Source organism: Bombus huntii, chromosome 7 (assembly GCF_024542735.1).
Source record: "Bombus huntii isolate Logan2020A chromosome 7, iyBomHunt1.1, whole genome shotgun sequence".
Lineage (NCBI taxonomy): Eukaryota > Metazoa > Arthropoda > Insecta > Hymenoptera > Apidae > Bombus > Bombus huntii.
In genome coordinates, this window is record NC_066244.1 from 10,925,559 (window position 1) to 10,944,614 (window position 19,056).

At 33.7% G+C, this 19,056-nt stretch overlaps 1 protein-coding gene and 1 long non-coding RNA gene across 4 annotated transcripts in view; both read left to right on the top strand.

Annotated features, from left to right (window-relative positions):
- The window catches only part of LOC126867402 (mucin-17-like), a 381,530-nt gene extending 365,523 nt beyond the window's left edge, over window positions 1–16,007 (top strand). For 2 of the 3 annotated variants that reach the window (XM_050621825.1, XM_050621827.1), the window contains 4 exons: window positions 300–464; window positions 2,040–2,187; window positions 5,455–5,701; window positions 8,348–16,007. In XM_050621825.1, the coding sequence (XP_050477782.1) occupies window positions 300–464; window positions 2,040–2,187; window positions 5,455–5,701; window positions 8,348–8,579 (792 nt within the window). In that variant the 3' untranslated portion in view covers window positions 8,580–16,007. The remainder of the gene's footprint in view (window positions 1–299; window positions 465–2,039; window positions 2,188–5,454; window positions 5,702–8,347) is intronic. The other variant, XM_050621826.1, reaches the window with a different exon arrangement.
- A 1,871-nt stretch (window positions 16,008–17,878) lies between these two features.
- LOC126867417 (uncharacterized) lies at window positions 17,879–18,656 on the top strand. Its single transcript, XR_007690289.1, has 2 exons — window positions 17,879–18,198; window positions 18,278–18,656. It is a non-coding gene; the product is annotated as an uncharacterized LOC126867417 (long non-coding RNA).
- Window positions 18,657–19,056: the final 400 nt, after the last annotated feature.

Below are 19,056 nucleotides of genomic sequence, written 5' to 3' on the forward strand. Positions count from 1 at the left end.
TGCTCCTTTATATCTAATTCAAGTTCAATTATATATAATTTCAGACTAATTATGTTTTTCTATTTTTTTTAAGTTTAAGAGACATATGAAAGAACCTTAATATATATAATTAATATGTGTGATTTTTTATTTTAATTTTGTATTAAAACAAAATCTACTTGTACCAAAAAAATATTTCTGAGTACATTCAAAGCGTTTTTGTTTATTGAAATGAAAACAAAACTGTGATATATAATATTGCCTTGTTTGTATTTTTATCTCAACTAATATACTGAACGCGTTAAAATATTAATTTCCAGCCAATGGTTCATTGCGTATCAAGTAGCGAACCGGATTCAGGCGATGTACCAGTGGCTTCGGAAGATTGGAGAATTCAAGGTATCACCACGAAAGAAATCACGCTTAGTCAGCCAGGTCTCCATGGAAAGACATATGTGGAGTCGACGGTGACTACTGGGATCCAGGTTGGTACCCATGTAGAGCAGGTCAACCGTCATCTAACTCTAACAGACATGCACCAGCCAGCCGATACGACACACCCTGAAAACACATACGCTGACTCACAGGAGCATATGGACACTTCATCACCAAATCATTCCATATATTCAGACACAATGGACCAGAATCCTGTCGAAGATCACCTAAGCGTCACTAAAGAAATGACGGACGTCTCTTATACAGAGGTTGACGTCAATACGTTGCCGGTTGTAGGTCATGGTCACTATCAGCCGATCCTCTATCATAGTCAGCATTATGTTCCCAATACGAACGTTTATCGACAGCAAGCTTTAGTGCCAGATCATGCGCATTACACTATGTTACCTCAAACGAAATTCGATCCTAAATCTTGCGTCGAAATCGATCAAATTGAGTCACAAGTTTCACAACATCTTCCGGAGCAAGATGACATAGATCAAAATTCGGAAGAAAAGCCTTTGGAGAATCAGAACATCGGTATTCCTTATTGTTCACAAAGCGAGAATTATCAGAAATTTGTAAATATCGGTATCGCTGCGTCAGCAGGGCTTTATCCACATTTGTATAACTATAGGTCTGATCCTAATAGCATTGCTGTCGTGAACTATTCGCCTAATAAGCAGGCCTATATGAATCCATACATTTACAATCAATTCGTATATGCGCAAGAAGCTGACGACGGTGAGGAGACTGACTCATCGTCGGAGGACTGAGCATCTTTCTTTCGTACGGGTCGATTAATTAATTTTGTACATTTTCAATTACACAACCAGTGGCATTCCCTACTTGCAAGGGCATAATACACGTTTCAATCGAGTACTATTAAGTTTGTAATTAGTTTGTATTTAACGTTATTAATTTTTACGCGTAGATAATTCGTGGGCCGGACGATGTTCAGCTCGCTTTTTTTTAGCATTATTATTTAAAGCATACATTGCAATAATGTAACTTGTATAATTAATCGTGTGTTAACGAATTGCTAAGCAAAAAAAAGAAACATGATTCTTTATAATGGCAAACAGAGAAAAAATAAATTTTTGCTAAACAGTATTATTTTTGCTAAAAATTATCTGACATACATTATTCCTAAACGTTCAAAACAAAAGAGAAAATACCTTGCAATGAGCATGCGTAATCAGAGTTTGGATTTTGTCATCTTGGTATCATTTCTCGTTTGCATGCCTCGAAGAATGAAATTTGAACGTGCCATATTAATTCGGCCATTGATAGCGTAGAAAACGTAAGTTTTCTATAATAGTAGCTCTTCGAACGCTCATCGCGTTAATATTTTATTATACATTTTTTGTACATTACTTAGTTGAGTTAAAAATCGTTCTCTGTTCGAGTAGTTTGTTTTGTTTGTTTATTTTCTTTGTTTTATACTACTTCATTCTGTTCACTTATGTTTTTCACGCTCGGTCGAAAGAATGATGAGAATCTTGCTGGAGAAATAGAAGGGTTTATCGAAATGAAACGAGCGATTTGGCAGACGTTAGATTGAAATGATATTAGCATGTGACTTGGTAGGCTTGTGCCTGAGTTGATCCAGTTGTATTTGACAGATCTATACGTCAGAGACGTTGAAGCAAGCCGAAGGTGTGGTGAGCACAGTGAGGTGCGAGGGCAGGGAACATGCCCTCGGCCGCGGAATCAAGCGAAAGCTGGACTCCATCCATTCCATGCATTCTACCCTGCATGAAGACCAAGATGGTCAGTATTGTATGGTATTTTTAGATATTAATCGTATATTAGTTATATAAGTAGCTCGGATATTAGCATCGAGCCACATTTTGATAATCAACTTTGATAATTGTTGACGTGAAAACTGTGTTACTATTGTAAAACACATTAATTCTATCGAGAAAGCTCCGAACGATCTTTCAAATAAATTATGCTATAATTAGTAAACTTGGTTGTTAAAGATTGATTTTTTTACATCCTGTATATTTTGTATAGAATCGAAGAACGATTGTATAGAATTGTCTTATTATGAAAGTTATCTTATCAAAGTGGTATCTGACAGTAGTCTTACATTGATAAGGAATGTAATTTTATGCATGGTATAACTTTAGAAATATTATAAAATAATTTATACGTAACGAGAAGATTTCGCGTTGTTTGTCGATGATTGTTATAGAATGATTGTTAGTAATAAGAATCCTTCTAACTCTAACATTTTCATTAGTCCTTGATTGATACCGTTGGTTTATAGGTGACAATTTGGAGTACGTTTAGTTATTGCAGTAGTCACTAAATTGTGTTCTATATTCTAGAATGGAATTCTAGATTTAGTAAATATAAGTATAATAATTGATAAAACAAAGTTCTAAAATAAAAATGAAGTACTCTAAAACTGAGCAATTTATTTCAAAATTTTGTGGGTTACCTGTGATCCAATGGTACTAATCAAGGGTCAATATTTTAGTTAGACATACATCTGCTACACTCTAACGTTCCTTCATGCTACCTCGTATTTTGTACAAAGCATGTTCCGTTATGTACGTAATTACGTTAGTTTACGATTGTTTGTGCGCTTGCTCAGTATTTGTTTTCGTTCGCTGCATGCGTAGTGGCATGATCAATTATTGCTTGTTGCATTGTATACGCTTTGGTAACGCTTTTTAAGCAATATCCAAGATTTACTCATCTCCAAAGTTAATATGAATAATCAAAAGAGAAAAGTATTTCCACGCCTGATTTTATTTTCGAGATTTATCGTCCATTTAATCAGTTTCTATAAGATGTTAGTAAAATTTATTTTTAGAAAAGGAGTATATATTTTCTTTTCGACAAGAGATATTATTTTTCGTTTTTTTTAATTTTCTTACATGTTACCTTATAAAGATCGTGATATTCTTTATTTACAAAATAAAGAATTCGAAGAAAATGTAAAATATTCCTTTTCAAACGATAACTTTTTCTTGGCAAAATTTTTTCTTCGATGTATCATTGGACTGTATTATTGTTCAGCCAGAAAGAGAAAAGAAAATAAAAATTCGTTGCAATATTTCACAAGAATTCGAAGCAGGTAAGTGGTGTCAATACTAAACATTTTTGTTCGTTAAAAGATCCCAGGAGAGGAGACTCGTTGCTTTGCTATAAAAATGTAACGGCGGTGACGTTGAATTAATAAATTGTAAATAATTTTCATAAGGATTTATTCCATACACATTCCTACTTTTTTTGTACTAATTGGCTGTCAGGTTTGTTAATATTCATTGTCCACGTAATTGTCACATACCACTGAAGGGGCCAAGGGGCTTCAGTCATACGTTCATTTTCGGCGCGGGTGTGGCTCACCGGTCTTATTTGTTGCGGTCATTTTCTTGTACATAATCATCCTCACGTGTCTCGTGTCGCATGTGCATAATATTTTGGGGAGGGAATTGTTGTTTTCGCCCTGGCCACGCCTGTGAACTTGGGACGTGCGTGCGCAAAAATTTGTCACGTAAATCCGCGGCTTTATCACGTTCGTAATTCGCCGTTCCAAACGGGAGTTTGGAATTTACGATTCGAGCGATTCACCGTTTGAACCTGCGGAAATAACGAAAAATTATTGTCCAATGAATTTTATGGATCTGTTATTTTACGATCGAGTCACTACGGTAGAGTTATATGTATTCACGATTCAAGTTACGGACGAAAACGTACGGAAGAGTATGATATCGAGTAACGCGGAACGTCTACAAAAAGAAAGCGTACAGGTTGCATTCCTCAGAGCAGGACTTATTCTTTAATTGTCGAGTCAGAAATAGAAGAGATCGATGGACGAAGTCATTGCATGTGCTCGAACCATCTGATACCTTATTTTGCCACTGATCTCGCCTACCACCGTTTGTATGAAGCTACTAATCATTTTTTAACGAGCACACGCGCGAGCAAGGAGCACATTTCAAAATAAACAACCCTACAAATACAGACGTAGTGGTATCAGTTAGGATGTTTCAGAGTAATTCATCCCATTCGTAAGGCACGCACAAAGAGCATACTCATTTCGCTGTTATGCGTCATGCACTTATTGATCAAAATTAACACACAATCTTAACTAGACGAAAGCTCGCGGGATCGTGTTGCGAAATTAAATCGATACTTAAGTGGCAGATATTTATGCGTTTATGAGAAGAGTTGCAAAAATTATACCGAATGCATGTTGTATGAAGAAACATAAAAATATACAACTTAATGTACATAATGGTTATATTTAGTAGGTGAAATTTCTGTTTTGGTTTTATTTTTTATATACGAATTAGCATAAACATTCGCAGTTTGTTGTTATTAATTACTACATTTTAAGAAGCAGAATATTTGCGAAACTCGTAACACAAAAATTTTATACCAGTTACGCTAATTCGCATTTAGTCGGCCATTCGAATTAATATTTAATATTGAACTCGCTATAATTTGGAATATTACATATTATTCATACATTTACAATTTTACTTATTTCTCGCTGTATTTCTTATACGCAAAAGCTATATCGCTTTTATCAAGCTATATATTTTACAATCGTTATACATAAAGCTATATATGAAAAAAGCTATTTATAGCAATTATCCATAACAAGAATCTATAATCTTCTACAATTCCTTCTCTCACACGTGAATAAAATTCCACCTGTAGAAGGTTGAAGTCGTAATATTTTAAATAAATTCCAAAACAGAATGTATTTATCAGTACCATAGCAATAATATCGTCTATCGTTACTACTTCAATGATCGCTAAATTACGGGAGTACAAACTCTTCGGAGCTCAATAAAAAATCTCACGATCCCCCGATGCTCGTTCTGCTTTCCCGGATACAAGTCTGGTTTCACCATCTGTTCACCGCGCTAGATCGAAATACATATCACCGTCTGGTGGCTAAGAGAGGTAGCGTGAAATAGAGCGAGAGTGAAAAGAGAAATGCGTGCAGCGAGAAAAAGAGAACAATAGAGAAACCGAAAGAAAAACACCGTGAATTGTTTCAAAACCCTTTAGTAACGGAGGCAAAGTCGGAGGAGAAGAGCCAGAGGAAACTGGAAGTGGGTGAGCTAGTATGGGGCGCTGCAAGAGGAAGTCCGGCCTGGCCGGGCAAGGTCGAGTCTTTGGGCCCACCGGGCACCATGACTGTCTGGGTCCGTTGGTACGGGGGCGGGGGCGGTCGGAGCCAGGTCGAGGTCAAGGCTCTCAAGTCCCTCTCCGAAGGCCTCGAGGCGCACCACCGTGCGCGAAAAAAGTTTAGGAAGTGAGTCGCACCACCTCGTTCGGGGATCAACTTATCAGAAACGGGTTATCGAGCCCTCTTAGGGACGATGGGTACCGCGGGGATGAACGATCACCATTTACGAAACGATTAACGGTATACGACGCGTTTCCCAAGGTTTCATTTGATTTACAAGTTTTGCTGGTTTATCGTGTGTCTTTTTCTACGAGTTGTGAACAATGTATATTTGTTGTCGCATGATCTCTCTTAGATATCCTTCAATGTTATATTATTATCCTAGATTTGATTTTGATATTTTTGTTTTTAGGAGAGTTTTATATTATGTTTCTGGATTTTATATTTAATGAGACGTATGGACGTATCGGTGATCATTTTTCAAATAGATCTGTGTCTTACATTTTTTCAATAATGTTCTTCGTTTGTACAGGATGTGGTTAAATTGTTTACCGTCAATTTTTCTAATTTGCATTTTTGATTTGAGATAATACGAATAGATTTGGTAAAATCGCTACATACATATGCACTTGTTAATATCCAGTATAGGAAAGATTTACGATACAAACTTTCAACTTGAGACAGAAATACATAGAAAACGGTATAAAATGTATACCTTGTAAAAGATCGTTTTCTTTCTATTCTTCTATTTATTTCTATCCGTTGCGCTGGAGGAATTAAAGTTTTGATAAAAATCCACAGATTTAAAAAATTTAACAATCTGGATGAAGCGACTCTGATTAAAGGATTAACAAAAATAATAAATAACTTTTTGTACAGTTCGGATTTTCCTATCACTGGAATATTATGAGAAGCATTATTTTTAAAACCACAATATATTTGTCGCACAATTGAATTTTTTACAACTGAAGATAAATAACGCGATTCTGTTTCGTATTTTGTTATCGTTTATCCTATCATACCCGATACAGATAAAAAGTATATCAAATTAAGATTGATAAGTGTTTTACATAGTTGATCTATACGTGTATCTAGTTACTAACAATATATAATATTTCTTATATTATTTTATACGTATTATTACATTTATAACATAAACAATAATCTATAAATAGATCAACCTTGTCAAGCATTTATTAACAAACCAACAGCCAATGTTATCGAATCTCTGTTTAATATAAGAAAACCTGTGCGTAGCTGCGATTGTTAATTTCACGACACTCGTTTAACTGTAGAAGGCTTTTAAGGTAGCCCTTTTAGAAGATCCCTATTGGAAAACGCTTTTACTCTGTCTCTTTGATCGCAGTTGCGCGTTTTTAGACGTATTTTAGTCTACACTCTGCAAACACATATGCAATTTTATTTATATCGCTTAGTATTGCTGTTTAAATATAACTTCTGTATTCTTTGTTTAGTAGTAAATTCTTCGTAGTCTCGTATATCATTCACAAAAAAAAAGGTTTATTGTCACGGTTACACGGCAGATAACGAATATCGGTAAAATTTTATGAAATTCTTTTCGATGTGGATGCAGTCTGTGATGCGTGTAAAATATCGGATAAAAAAAATGGACGTGACAGATTTACGGTTGAGAATCTTTTAATAATAACGCCATTCGCCGTTCCAAATCCGCTTATGGAGGATTCGACAGCCGGATATTTAAATTTGTTTGATTGAATCGAAACTCTTATCGACAGTTGGAAAAAGCAATTATATGTTCGATAAAAAATTTTTTTTGTTTCGCTTTGCCGATTAATTGGACTGGAGGAACAATAGCTGAAATAAAAGGCGTAAATTCTAGTAAACTTTAAAACATCCAAATTTTAATCATCGTATTTCCAAACAACAATTAATTTTTGAATGGATCAATTATCTTTTTTTCTTTTTTTTTTTTTGCTTAAGAAAGAAAAGGAAAAGATGTTCAGAAACTTAAAGCAGAACTAAGACTGTTTGAAGACTAATGTATTAAGGGCCAACGTTGCATTAACGCGACATTTAATTTATAATCTCTTTTAAGTCAATTTAATCAGTTACTTTTTTACGTGACATTGTGATTAGCAAGAGAATTTCAAAGATGTGATTAATATTTTGTCACTTTTTCTTCTTGCATTTAAATCCTATATTCGTAAGAATACTTAAAAAAATTGAAATATTCGTAACATTATTGAAGTTTCATATAATGTCATTCAATTTTTAAACAAATGACTAAAGTTTATTATCCAGTGACTCTATGATAAAATGATAAATATTGCTTTTAGTTATTAATTTTTCCTCAATTTATACATTTTCTTATCATTCGTATATTGTTGTCAAGATATTCGGATACTTATGTATGTGACCCGTAGTGTAAATTACTTCATTTACATCTTTCGATATTGTTGCATTTGCATAACTTGAGTATATCGTTCGAATGCTTGGTTCTTAATAAGTTAATGTTGGAGAACTACCAAAATTTTCCTATAAAAATGTCACGCAGTAAACGGAGAATTTTCAACAATTCGTAAGGAGTCCTTCGTCCGTTTCTTTGATCAATTCATGACTGTTTCGATTCATTTAACCAATACCCGACCAGCAAAGTAGTGTCGTAGCTGCGTAGCGCATTCTAGACGTATCGCGGCTTTGCTGTTGCTCACCAAAACCGTATCCGGACGCACTGAACGTTCCTTTCGACTAACCCCACGATTTTCTCGTTTGCCCCGTTTCTTTTTCTAGAAGTCGTAAATTGAACATGCAACTGGAGAACGCTATACAGGAAGCAATGGCGGAATTGGACAAAGTCACGGAGTCAAGTAAGGATCAGAAGATCACCGGCAGGTCCTGTAAAGTGACCGGAAGCAGGGGACCGGAAAACGGCGGTGCTTCGAAGCAAGAGGGGAAAAGATCTTCGAAGAAGTCTATCGGATCTTTGAATCCTGTTACAGCAGAGCAGAAAGAGTGTAGGTGATCCGTGTCGATTTATTCTCAAACGACTCAACTTAGATTACAATGATGCGACGGTGAGATCAGTTCTGTACGAAGAAAAATCGAAGAGGCTGTCGAAGCGTTTGTTATTAAGAGATTTCGGCACTCGACTTGTTCTACGTTGTTTTCTAAATTTCCGGCAGACGATTTACTGTTTTCGCTGACAATGTGTGGAAGTTTCGTGTTGTATTCGATAGGACTAATATCGGAGACGTTTTTAATCGAGTACGTCGACAGGTCAAAATTTTATGAAGATGCGCTACTTTATAATTCTTATCGAACACGGTTGATTTTATCGAATACAATTCTCGGAGCTTCAGATTTTCCTAAAGCTTTACGAGAACTATATTTCAAATTTTTCATTCGATATATTCAATATTGTCTTCTGTATTGCGATCATATCTTTGTGTAAAATTGAACGATATTGAACTAATTGTATGATAGAACTATGTAAAATCACGAATGCGGTTATTTTACATTATCTGGGATCTTCTAAGTAAGTGTGATACGGATTCAAATTCTTGTAATGGTTGATATGTAATATAACGGATAGAAGAAGTCGCAATGCAGAAGTAAAGATTGTTGAATGAGAAGATCGTAGAATAAGCGAAATTAATTGTTGTACATACATTTTTCTTCTATTGGAGTAAATAAGAATTGTTCAATTCTAGAAATTACAGAATGGTAAATAAGTATAATTCTTTAAAAAAAAAAAAAAAAAAAAAAAAAATGGAGAAATCAATATCGTGGTCCAGTTTGTTGAAAGCAACAAAATGTCGAATCCATAATATTCGAAAATTCTTACGGTTGCCCTGATAGAATCAAAAGTAGATAAAAGTAGATACGAATAATTTGTTTGACGTTTTTCTTGTGGCACACAAGCACGTTTATTTTTCTTGTATATAAATATCGATGATACCAGGAATGAAAGTTTTAGAGACGCTGATGAATTTTGTCGTTCAATACATATGTTAATAGAGGAACAGAAAGCAGAAAAGTCAATCGAATGTGATCGAAGCGACTGAACGTAGAAATAATGAAAAATATTATGTAATCGAATTACAAAAGATTTTTATCGATCGAAAGTCGGTCGAGATATATCTCGACGTGATATAGGATAGTTTGTCGTTATTTCTCCGCAATAATTTGCTGCTAGCGAGCGTAATTCTAGCAAACACCATTTTCCTATTAAGCATTGCTGTTCCAAAGTTGAATTCTTTACGAATTGTCGATCACTCGCTAATTCAAGAAGCAAATTGTTGCCGAACATCGCGTAAATCGTAACAGTAGAATCTGTTAGATCTTTAATTTGTTAAGAATATTTTAAAAAATTTACAGGACATATTACCGAAACGAAATTGTTGAATTATCTATGCGCATCAAAGCACGTACACGTAAATATTTTTCTTTAACGCCAGAATTAGCAGGAAAATGGGCGAAAATTGTAAAAATGTAATAATCACGCAATTAGAAAGTCATTAGTGGAAAAAAAAATATATTATGTATCTATGGCCGATCTGACATCGCGTGGAGCTGGCCTACAATATGTGTCTTCGTGTTACTTATATAGTTACATACAGATAGTACGATCATTGAGTTGAGGAAAGTTTTATTTGAGAAACGAGGAAGTGGTGCGCGTTTACCTAGCTGGTGCATCAATTGTAAAAATACTGAGCAGACTATAGCCTTTCTTTCTTTTCTTTTTTTTTTTTCTTCTTTTAGTTGACACGTTTCTGTGGAACGTAGATTTAGTAAAGACGAATGTATTTTATTCACTGACTCGAGCTGTAACGAGATAGATATACTCTGCGAGTTCGCGTAAACGAACATAAGCGATTCTTGCAACTTTCGAACTAAAGACGTTGTTTCGAATGTTACATTAACATTCACAGACATATAGGATGTGTGATAAGGGGCATAAGAGGTATTTGTATCTCCAAGACTTACATAAAATACGTGTAATGTAACAAGTTAGAATGTACGATCAGGTGTTCGATTTTAGAATGACGAACACACTTTCACGCGTCACCTCGTTTTTCTTTTCCTGTTTTTAAAACCACGTGCGAGTGTGTTTACGCTTGCATTGAAGATATAGAAACAAGTATGTGTAGTTTTTAAATGATATTTTTGCGAAAGAGTCAACATCACAGTACCTATAGAAAAAAATCACCGTTTTCAATCAATCATTTTTTAAATGGCTATACGTAAGTATACAAGGAGTAATTGTTTTACCGGGACGTCATCGTGTTGCGCTGTAATATCGAATAGTCTCGACACGTTGAAACTCTTTTTAAACTTGGCCGGCCACAGACAGCCGGTGTTTTTTGATCCGCGTAATAATTTTCTAACGATATATTCTTTAGATGGTAAAGTAACGTATCGATGCCATGGTTCGATATTCTATGAACGAAAAGCTAAATGAATCAAGTGTACATAAGAAACAAACGATCGAATTAATTAAAAACTCGAGGTCTCTGCGAAGTGTCGTCATTTGATTTTAATCAGACACACGCTGAATTTCCACTTTTAACGAAACGGGTCTTTCGAGTAACCTAAAGTAAATTTTAGTTAAAAAGAAAAAAACAAGAAGTTAAAAAGAAAAAACAAGAAATTAAAAAGAAAAAAAAGAGAACACAATGAAAGAGGAGTAGAACGCCGAAAAAATTAAAAAGTCATTGCGAGAACACTTTTCCATTTTCATGTTCTTTCTGAGTGCGTGTCTAACACGTATTTTGTTTTAACGTTTCCTTTTGTCTTCTTTTTTTTAATCTCAATCGTACGATAGCGTGTAATTCATCTTTATTTTTATATGGTCGCGAAAATCCAAAACTATACCGCGTTATTCAGCGCACAATTTAACTCCGAGACGCGAGAAATGTTCCTTTGAAAGCATGTACGCATAAATATGTACAAAACCATACAGAGCGAATCTTTAAAAGTTAGTAGGATATACGAGTATTAAATGGATATTTTATTTGATCGAGTGTCTGGTCGAGGAGCCATTGTCCATGAAAAAAGATTTCGAGCCAGGAAAACCTTACGACATTAATACGTTGCTTATCAATCTGAGATGAGTAAAACAATTTTCCAATTTCTCAATATGTCAATAAAGCGACAAATGATCTTTTCATCTGTGAAATCTTTACGTTGATTCATGTTCATTTTTACTATGCAAATTGTAAAAAGTTCGACTAAATTGCTAAGAATTATGCTTTCAGGAATTCGGTTTTGAACAACTTGATAAGCAATGTGTTAAAAGAAAGACATTCAATAGATCTAAACACACGACAGACAGACAATAAAGAAAATGCAAGTATCAAAAGAGAAAGAGGGTTGCGCGAATTTTTTTGATGACTCGTCACTTCGATTTTCGAAGAAGAACATTCTCAGTCGAATGAATTCCATAAACTGTCGATTATTCGTTGCTAATACTATGAACTTGTAGACAGAAATAGTTGGTATTTCTGGTGGAAAATTAAATAATTTGCAAAATTTCTATACCTCTTGCAAATTCTTGTAACCGTCATTTTTGTAACTGGTCTCAATGTTTTACTATGAAGGAAATTTAAAAGCCTTTCAAATATAATATTATTATGTAAAATATCCAAAATTTCCGAGGACCAATAATCATTTTCTAAATTGTTTAATTATAAATGTCACTTTTACAGTAAAAGGGAGAATGGTAATAAATTCATTAGATTTTTCACTGTTTGATCAAATCGCTTCAATTAATTCTGTAATAGTGTAAAAATACAACGATATATAAACATATTTATCTAAGTTACATATTGGAGAAAATAGCAGTTATAAGTAACCGTGTAACAATGTAAATTATAATTTGTACCGAAAGTCGAGGAATGTTCTAAGTTTTGAAACGTAACGTTAAAGTAAAATAAATTAAGAAATTTAATTTCTCGAATAACAAGCTTAAATGATAAAAATATTTTCTCTGATATGTGATATCAAACAATAACTTTCATAACACGAATTAAAACATTTGATACATAATATAAAGTTTTGTATGACTACGGTTAGAGAAGACGAACATAATAAATTTTCAAAGTTTGATCAAGCAGTTTATGGAGAGAGAGAGAGAGAGAGAGAGAGAGAGAGAGCGAGAGAGAGTGAGCGAGAGAGCGAGAGAGAGAGCGAGAGAGAAAGAGAGAAGTTAGTTTTATCTTATGCAAATAGTCGACAAAAAATTGAGTTAGTCGAATGGGACTAACTAAGATTCTAAACGCAAGGACCATTAATGTTTATGCTGCTCGAAACTACGAGTGGGACAGTGTACGAATTTTTAAGGAACAGTTTTCTTCTATTATCTATTCTAGCAACGAATAATCGTTGTGACTCGAACGACAGAGAACACCGCGTTTTTCGCTTACGAAGTCTCGTCGTTCACATTTACTTCATCGATCCTAATTGGTTGTTCACGCGCCTCTAATTAACAACGGTACATCAAATAGAATCAAAAGCTCGCGGCAAGACTTCATGTCGTCGGGCCTTTCCTCGCAAGCACGTTCATATTCAAAAGTCTCGTTTTCATCGACGACTAACAACGAGACGATTAGCAAAACGCAGCAACAAAGAGACACTTAGAGCCTCAGGAAGACCAAAATGATGCATTATCTCAGATTTGTAGATTTTCGTTTTTTTTTTTTTTTTATCAGTGGCGAAAGACATATCACCGGCCGCGGATGACGATTTTCGATGACGATTGATATAGCTTTCTCTGAAATAGGGAAATAAATGGAAAGCGAGGTAAAATGGGATAATAATGAGAAACACGGGTGTCGAAAAGACTTTACGGGGATCGTGCGATAGGAAACGCGCAAACGGCTGGCATCGCTATTACACAACATGGGACCGTTTAAACATAAGACACTTATAATTTTATTGTTCGATTCCTTCGCCCAGTCGGTAGCCGTGGGGCGGAATGTAATTTTGTCTTGCGGCTCCTTGCTAATTTCGTAACATCGATCCAGAGGTCGAATCAACACGAGGGGGAGGTTTTTTGTCCTTTCTTCGCAGCGTATTCACGCGCTAAGCGGGAGATTAATAAATTTATTAAAAAAACGAAAACAAAAAAAAAAAGGCAAAAAAAAACAGTAAAGACTTACCTCAGTAACGTAATGTACGCAAGAATCAAACATCTTTATGATCGAGAGTACGTATACACCGTAGAGCCGACGTCCTTTGTATATTTTCCGTATTGTACATAGTTATACATACGCCTTATCGGTAATTATCGCTGTACGATAACCGTCGAACTGCGCACTATTTAATATGTATTTATGCAAATCATTGGACAAAAGAAGCTGCGCCGATTTGGTCAGCAACGTGCTCGCAGAAAAAGCGACGTGGGTAGAAAAGAAGATACTTTTTAAGAAGAACCATGCTTCAATCAGTGGGAATATTTTTATTTATAAGTGAATTTCGTTTTTGATCTCTTAAATCGAAGAATAAAACGAATCGTGATTCAATATTCTTAAATAATCAATTTTGTACATATACGTATGTTTATATGTTACTTCATGACGTTTTATTAGTGTATCACTATCGTTGAAAAATGATTGAAGTGTGTAGCTCATAGCACTGTTTTTATATGTGTAATATTTCCTATTTGATTTTTTTAGTTATTAGACGATACTCTTACTAATCATTATCCGGCCTGTCGGGTTTTCTAGTTGAGATTTGTTTTCGTAGAAAAGTCAATTTTAATAAATAAATGTAATAAACACTTACGTATATCTAACTTTGTGTTTTCGTCAAATTTTTTATATACTATTATTTTCCGCGATTTTCTCTTATTTTCTTTCTTTTTTTGTTTTTGTTTTTCAGTAAAATGAAATTTTTCAATGAAATTTTTCAATGAAATCGCGATAAAAGTCATGGTTAAGGAATGTTTGAAAATTCCAAACATCGTCAACCTGCGTTGCTTTTTCTCGATACGAATCAAACGTCGAATCGATAAACATAGAGGATTGCGAGCACGATAATGTAAAAAAAGAGGCCTACGTTAATCGACACTTTATCTATCGTCTCTTTTTTTTTTGCATTTCCTTTTCTTCTTGCGACGGTTGGACGGGTACGATCAAACAGTGACTAAAGATAGTTAACGCGTTTAGCCAAGCGGTACGACTAGTAATTGCGGGAAACAAATTTTTTGGAGAACTATATACCGATAGTTATCAAAGTGTGACTGAGGAGCACGAGTTTTTTTGGCAAATATTTATTACTATTATTATTTATCAAAAAATAAATAAAAAATGAGGAGAATGTAGTTATATTTAATGGAGCGTTTCGTTCGCTTGTTATGTTTTGAGAGAGATCTAAAAAAGAGAGGAGAATGGGGTGCGGGGCGACTTTTGTTTATTGTCGCGTAATGTATTGTAAGAGTGAGAGAGAAAGAGCAAAAAATTTGGGAAGAATGACAGGAAACGAGTGAGAGAGAAAAAATGTGAGGAATAGAATGAGAACAAAGGTAAAACTAACAAAAAAAGAAAAAAGAGAGAAAAAAGGAAACGATCGAAAATGCAAATTTTGGGGAACGAAGATAGATTTAAGAAGCACCAAAATAAAAATGAAAGAACGAAAAACTGATTAAACTCCTTAGGAACAAACGATCCAACTGTAATCACGATTGCCGTGTAAAACAAATTTAGGAGACGGATGCACTTCTTGGTGTACAATATGACTATTGACGCAGATAATAGCTATACATATTACGATATCATTTCGTCAGTGGTATTACAATAAGAGATAATAATTTTATATTTACAAGATAGAAGATCGTTGAATCTAAATGAGTGTAATATACGTCTGTACTATGAAAAGAAGAAACACACGACACACGGAAAGCATATTACACATATGTATGTATACAGTATACTACCCTTCCACTTCATGGACACTCCCTTTTTGCAATCCCATTCCCATCCTCCGCGTTCCCAAAATTCCGTGCTAGGACAAAAAACTAGGAAAGCTAGCTTATTTAATATATTTGGCATGATATTTATATATATATTATATATATATAAATACGACTATATATATAAATATATGAATATAAATACGGATATAAATATAAATATAAATATGATTATAAATATAAATATAAATGCAAATATAAATACAAAGTATAAATATATATATAAATATAAATAAATATATATATATACATGAGAGATAGAGCATAAAATAAAAAAAAATGGAATAGCCTCGGGTGGCAATATTTGCTTGTCCGAGGAAAAGTATGAAGCTATGTGATCCACTACTACTAGTAGCTTTTAGCTGTAAAGACTTATACTTTATTTTGTAAATTTTGTTTATACAATGTTTGATCGTTCACGCATAATACTATTGTATGTGAAAATAAGTTAATAAATCATTAACATGTGAAGTTATATAACTGTGAAATGTCTACTATTCTGCCTTCTCGTCATTACGTAATCACATAATGCATATAATTAATACTGGAACTTTCACAATTTTTAAACTGTTATGTAGTATTATTTGATGCTATATAATATATGAATAAGAGGTATAGTTACATTTTCTTTTGTACGAAATAATTACAACGGATGATACATAATTCCTGTATGACATGTTCTTGTCACATTTTTCAAATTCTTTTCATATTAATTTTAGTAAATGGTATATATACGAGGTACAGTAAATGTCGGTAAGAAAAATTCTTTGCACCATTACATACGCCTTTTGAAATAGCGTAATTTTGTTCTCTGTGAGAAGTTTTTCCATATGAAATAAATAAATAAAGCAATATAAATGAATCAAATATTTCGATATCCTGTTCCCGCGCGTCTTCTCATGTTTACGCGCGTTCCCACCAGTTTCGATCATTCAGATAAGTGAACGAGATTTTATTGATATCTTCTTGTTAACTTCGATCGCTTACATTTTAAACTTTACCCGTTTGCTGTGTGGAACTGATTCTTCTACGTTACATCTTAATCGGAACATAGATCGATTGCGATAAACTATATCCTTAATAAATGAAATCGTGTATTTTAGAATACTCGTGATTCTACACTTTGCCGTCTCGGCTGCGCTGTAGTCTTTCTCCGTGCTGAATCGATAACATCGCATGCGATACGAAATTGATATGGGGGTTAACTGAGCTCCAAAACGTAGGATACGAAAAAGAATTAAATATCATATCTATGTAGCATTCTCGTCTTCATAGTGGCAGCACTGGCAACAGAAGTTGCTTGCAAGGAGGACAGTTTACGGAGATAGCACGTTATAGGACGCGTGCGGACGGCAGTAAGAATTGGAATTGTAAACATGATTTGTTTTGTAGCAGAAATGATATCAACGGTGAGTATTCATTAATACATTTTCTTTCTTTCGATTCAAATAGATTAAAGATTACCCCTATCACATATATTGCATTGATTCAACTAGAATTATGTGAAATTATAAATAATTTTGATATTATTCTTTTAAACGATACAGTGATTAACATAATATAATTGTTATGCTATAGGAAATTGACAGTGAGTCATGTATGAACCACATGGATTCAACTGTGAATGACATAATGTACAATCATGCATATAAATTGGTTGGGCTCTACGTTGGTGCAGAAAATCTATTTAAAGGGCAACAAGGTGCTGTAAAAAAATATACTTTCTGGATATGTTGAGAAAACTCGTATAAGCGAGTTCCAATGTAAAAATTAAAGAAGTATGTTTGTCAGTTATGATATGTAATATAGTAATAAGAGCATATAGGAAATCTTAAAAGTAGTCATGCACTGCGATGCGATTATAGGTTTGTCTAAATGTATTTTATAGGGAATGAAACAAACTAAGGATTGACAAAAGGAAATATCACAGAAATGATGATACTGCGTTACAGGATTTTTGGATTCATTGGGTACATATGTGAATAAAAAACCAATTGTCGAACCAACTGAAGAGGAAGCTGCAGAATTAGAAGTAATATTATGTAAAAGAAGCAGAAAAAGAAATCCACTTAAGACAACACTACATTACATACTACTCTCTTGTGATAACCTTTAAATATGAATATCATTTGAATAACAAGTAGAGATTATATAATGATAAAGATAGACATATCATTTTTCTATACACCAGAGTATGTTGAGGTAAATTTACCTCAACAGATGTTTCATATCAAAAGTACAAATTCATATTTGGGAGAAACATATAGAGGGTATTTCACAGATTAGGTGGTTCCTACATACTATGCATTTATTGCTTTCTAATAGCATAAACTGTAATGGTGAAGGTATGTATGTATATTTAAATTCTTTTAATATATAATAAATTCAAATAATAAGTATCATACCTTATTGTTTGCAGAATTTTATAAATGTCAGTTTTCATAGATACTAAATTACTTATACCTTTTACAGGGGGATATCCGTCCGGGTAAAATAACATACCAGCAGTTTCACCTTCTTCTAATCAAAAGTGGCTAGCATGCCAATATATAAATAATAAAATTGTTATATTTTCTCCATTGAGCAGATTCAAAATGAATTGTAAGAAGATATTTATGGGCCATGTGGCTCCTGCTTATGCGTGCAGTTTGGATGTTTCTCCTGACATGAGGTAGAAAAATTTTCACTAATTTTTATAAAGTTACGTCTAGCATAGCATGACTTGGTATCTTTATACAAATTTTCTTTAGGTATGGGCCTGGAAAACAACAAAATCGTGTGAAAATGAAAAGCACATATTGGTGTCTGTACTAACATATTATACATCCTTGTGAAACTTAAAAAATAGTAACATCCGAATGGGACAGACACGTAAAATGTTGAAATTAAGCATATACAAAAACTAAGTATTTAATCGACGGAGGTTTTAGTACTCCTTTGATGTAATACATATTATACATATTGCTTTTATGAATGTTCAATTGTATTTTTGTAACACATTAAATGCAAAGATAGGAGGGCTATATAGAATAGATCTAAGCTTCTTTTTGAGCAAACATTCTCTTTTTACCATCTCGTAAATTTGTATACGAAGAATTTGACAATAAAGTAATATTTTCATAAAATCAGTACATATTTAATTCAATCCATCTCTTATTAATATTTAAGTACAAATAATTCGTATAAATTCACTACTAAATAAAATATAAAATATAAATTGAAATGAAATAATAATTTTGTATATAGAATGCATACGAAGTATATTGAATAATACGAGTAGGTAGATTTCATTTACCTGGTTTAAAATTCTATGCAATGTTAGAGACAAAATTTGAAAACATATATTACGTACGATCACATAAATCTATATTCATGGGTAAGCAATTTTTTAATCAGCGTTGATTCTCCTTTCACGCGGTATGTAGTATGCAATATTCCGTTTATAGCACGTCGTAAAGTACACTTTGCGTGTAAGTACCTCTGAATTCTGAAGTCGATGTGTTCAAAAAAATAAATATTTTCGAAAAAG